This window comes from Sinocyclocheilus anshuiensis, unplaced genomic scaffold (genome assembly GCF_001515605.1).
Source record: "Sinocyclocheilus anshuiensis isolate Anshui unplaced genomic scaffold, SAMN03320099.WGS_v1.1 scaffold269, whole genome shotgun sequence".
NCBI lineage: Eukaryota > Metazoa > Chordata > Actinopteri > Cypriniformes > Cyprinidae > Sinocyclocheilus > Sinocyclocheilus anshuiensis.
The window spans coordinates 1,163,378-1,166,670 of NW_015536474.1; the positions used below are offsets into that span (position 1 = coordinate 1,163,378).

Sequence of the window (3,293 nt, forward strand, 5' to 3'; positions counted from 1 at the left end):
TTCAGATGCATATGGCAGCATTAATGATGGTCATGCCTTAAGATTATAGTAAAACATGGGTACATGGATGCCAACATGTGTCATAACATGTCATAAAACTCGAAAGCTATAAAGCTGCAGTTTAGTCAATATGTAACTTGCTTTCTTTAGCTCAAAATTCCCAGGGAAATGCATGCGCTGATAAAATGCATACTTGGACTGCAATGCATGTTGCTTTGGATAAATGCATACCTTTGTAAACATTCCAAATTCATAAATAAATTAAAACATTTTCGGGCAACATATTTGTGCTCCTGACGCAAAGGCTGTTATAAAACACTAAGGGGTCAAATTATGCTGATTTTAAAGAATAAGGGCCAGATTTACTAACAGCTTGTGCCAACGCATTCCCTCTCTTTTGGCTTTAAACACTGCTGTTAGGGTTTACTAAAGACACGCAGTGAAAAATAAGAGATGAAAAGGCATGAACAGTCATTTTTGCAGCTGATCTTATTGCATATGCATTTGTAGGAGTATTCCTTTCAGGCGCAAAATTTATGGGAGGAGAGTATTTAAATGAATCACGCAACATGATTTACTAAGGTTTGCGCTAGTCAATTTACTGGTGTTTGTGCCTTTATTTACCGCCCAAAAAAGCCTTTCTTATTGGTTTTGCACCTGTATTGGAAGTAGATTACACACACCTTACTATCATTGGCTCTGTGTGTTTGCACTGCTCTTGGTAACTTGCGTTGGTCATTGTGGAAATGATCTGACTGCATTTGAGTTCTTTGTTTTGTGCATTGTCAGTAAATCACCCACAGAACTTTCCACTCCCATCGGCGCTTTTATGGGATTGTGCTCTCATGCTAATTTGCACTGTTTAGTAAATCTGGCCCTAAATGTTTGTAATATAAGTGTGTGTGTGTGTGTACATGTTTGGCTCTTGTAGCAGTACGCACAGTCGTTTTATCCCCGACTCGGGCTGAAAGTTGGAGCGCGAGCTTGGCCTGAGGGTTGGAGACGCATCTGGGAGCAGCGTGTCTGTTTCCTCTTCCTGTTCGTCACTGCAAACGTGATCAAAAAATAAATCAGCAATTCATATTTTTGATTTTTCTCACACTTGCGATTTCATATGACAATTTGGACTTTTTTTCTCGGAATTCTGAGTTTACATTTCATAATTCAGTTTTTTGTTTCTGCCACAAAATAAAAAGTAAAAAAGGCAATTGTGACTCACAATTTTTTTCTCGCAATTGCAAGTGTACAACTCAACTCAATTTTCGGAATTCTGAGTTTAAATTCCGTTTTTTTGTTTCTACCATGGAATAAACAGTAAAAATGGTAACTGCGACTTTTTATCTAAATTCTGAATATTTCTTGTGATTGTGAATGTATATCTCACAATTCTTTTTTCTGGCAATTGTGAATTCGTATCTCACAATTCTCACTTTTTTGTCAGAATTGCGAGAAAAATTTTTTGCATTTACCTTTTCTATTTTTATTAAGCCGTGCGAAAACAAGCTTTCATAAATATAGTGTTATTTAAAAGTAATGGTATATAACTAATATATTTCATAAATTATTTTTTTTTTCATTTTAAAGAGATATGACTGATTGGCTTAAAGTTAAGTATTAAGATGGTTGACCTTTTGTAATATGCGATTTCCTCTTGCAGCATGAAGACTTTAGCTTTCAGCTCATTGCGCTCATGCAGGACGTCACGCAGCTCTTGCAGGGTAAATCGTGGGCGGTTCGGGTCTTTTGGATCTATAGAGGACATGTCGTCATCACACAGCGCCTCCTGGTGGATGACAGGAACACACAGTCATTTACAGTAGCTTTTACACTGAGCAACTGGCTGCTGAGGAGGTTTAAACTAGAGTCGCGCAAACAGTTTCATTATCAGAGCATCCACAAAACAACACAAACATCACCTGGGGCCGGCTGCATAAACCGTTTAGACTAGTCTTAAAAAGTTAGTCATCTAATTCTTTTTCTTAAAGACTGGTCATAACTTTTTTAATTCAGTTATGAAAAGGTAGATTGGTCTTATTTGTATTGAAAAAGTAAGACTGATTACCCCTTGATAACTGCTTGTTGGTCAAACTACTTCTTTAGACACAGTCTTAACATGGTGGCTAAGTTTATGCAACTGGCCTATGATTTCACTGCTGTTAATGTACAACAGTATATGATCAGTGCTTTATTTTACAATAGACCGCAACCTCTCTGTTATGATCCATCATCATATGATTACGATCATCGAGTTAACATTTGATTCAGTCACATGGTTTGCATTCAGTACAAACACTTGCACACATGCAGGCTGCTTTAACAATGAAAGACTTTCACCAGTCGACACTCTTCACAATGAGTGTGTACCTGTGTAAAGGACTGAAGTCATTAGTGCACTGCTCTTACAGTCTGCTGTATGTTGGTACAGAACCAGTCGCACACTCTGCGCGGTTGTTGTCACCCTAGCGTGACTCGTGCAAACAGACAAAGATACGGGTCAGGTGTTAGTTTACAATCCATGCTATCCTTAGAAGCTGCCGCTGCAGGGTTACCCATGAAAACGCAGCCTCTTCATCGTCCTTCTCCTCCTCACCGTCATCTGTCAGGGCTCCTAGGGCCCCGGTGTGGGGGATGAAATGGAGGGGACCTTCCTCTATCTCCAGGCCCCCAGCGAGGAGCTCAGAAGCTAAATCCTGACCCCAGGAAGGGGCTGCTTTAGACGACTGTAGTCACAGACATGTGGATTGCAAATTGCAACCAACATTTTATCGGGAGTGTTTGCTTGAGTGAATAATTCAAAATAATCGACTGAACAAAATGGCACAAAATCAGAGTAATAAAAACACAATCAGCAAAATTTTCAGCAAAGGAGTTTTTGGTCTTTTCACATTTCCTTGCAAAAAAAAAAAAAGCAAATTTTTTTCATGCTACATAGAGATTAAATGAAAAGAGATTAAAACTATCACTAACCATGATTTATTTATTTTTTTCTGTTAATGTGATTCATCTAAAATGTTGAATTTGATTACATGTTCCTCTAAATAGATACACTACCGTTCAAAAGTTTGGGGCTGGTAAGTTTTTTTTTGTTTTTGAAAGACATCTCACCATGGCTGAATTTATTTAATTGAAAAATACAATGAATACAGTAATATTGTGAAATATTATTGCAAATCAAAATAACTTTTATATTATAAAATATAATTTATTCATGTGATGCAAAGCTAAATTTTCAGCATCATTACTTTAGTCTTCAGTGTCACATGATCCTTCAGAAATCATTCTGATATGCTGAT

General features: G+C 37.4%; 1 protein-coding gene across 3 annotated transcripts in view; it reads right to left on the bottom strand.

Annotated features, from left to right (window-relative positions):
• LOC107655265 (RILP-like protein 1) overlaps nucleotides 1-3,293 on the bottom strand; it is an 18,000-nt gene that overhangs the window by 7,061 nt on the left and 7,646 nt on the right. For 2 of the 3 annotated variants that reach the window (XM_016442746.1, XM_016442809.1), the window contains exons 5-7: nucleotides 2,550-2,720; nucleotides 1,629-1,783; nucleotides 942-1,046 (exon numbers count right to left, since the gene is read on the bottom strand). In XM_016442746.1, the coding sequence (XP_016298232.1) occupies nucleotides 942-1,046; nucleotides 1,629-1,783; nucleotides 2,550-2,720 (431 nt within the window). The remainder of the gene's footprint in view (nucleotides 1-941; nucleotides 1,047-1,628; nucleotides 1,784-2,549; nucleotides 2,721-3,293) is intronic. The other variant, XM_016442882.1, reaches the window with a different exon arrangement.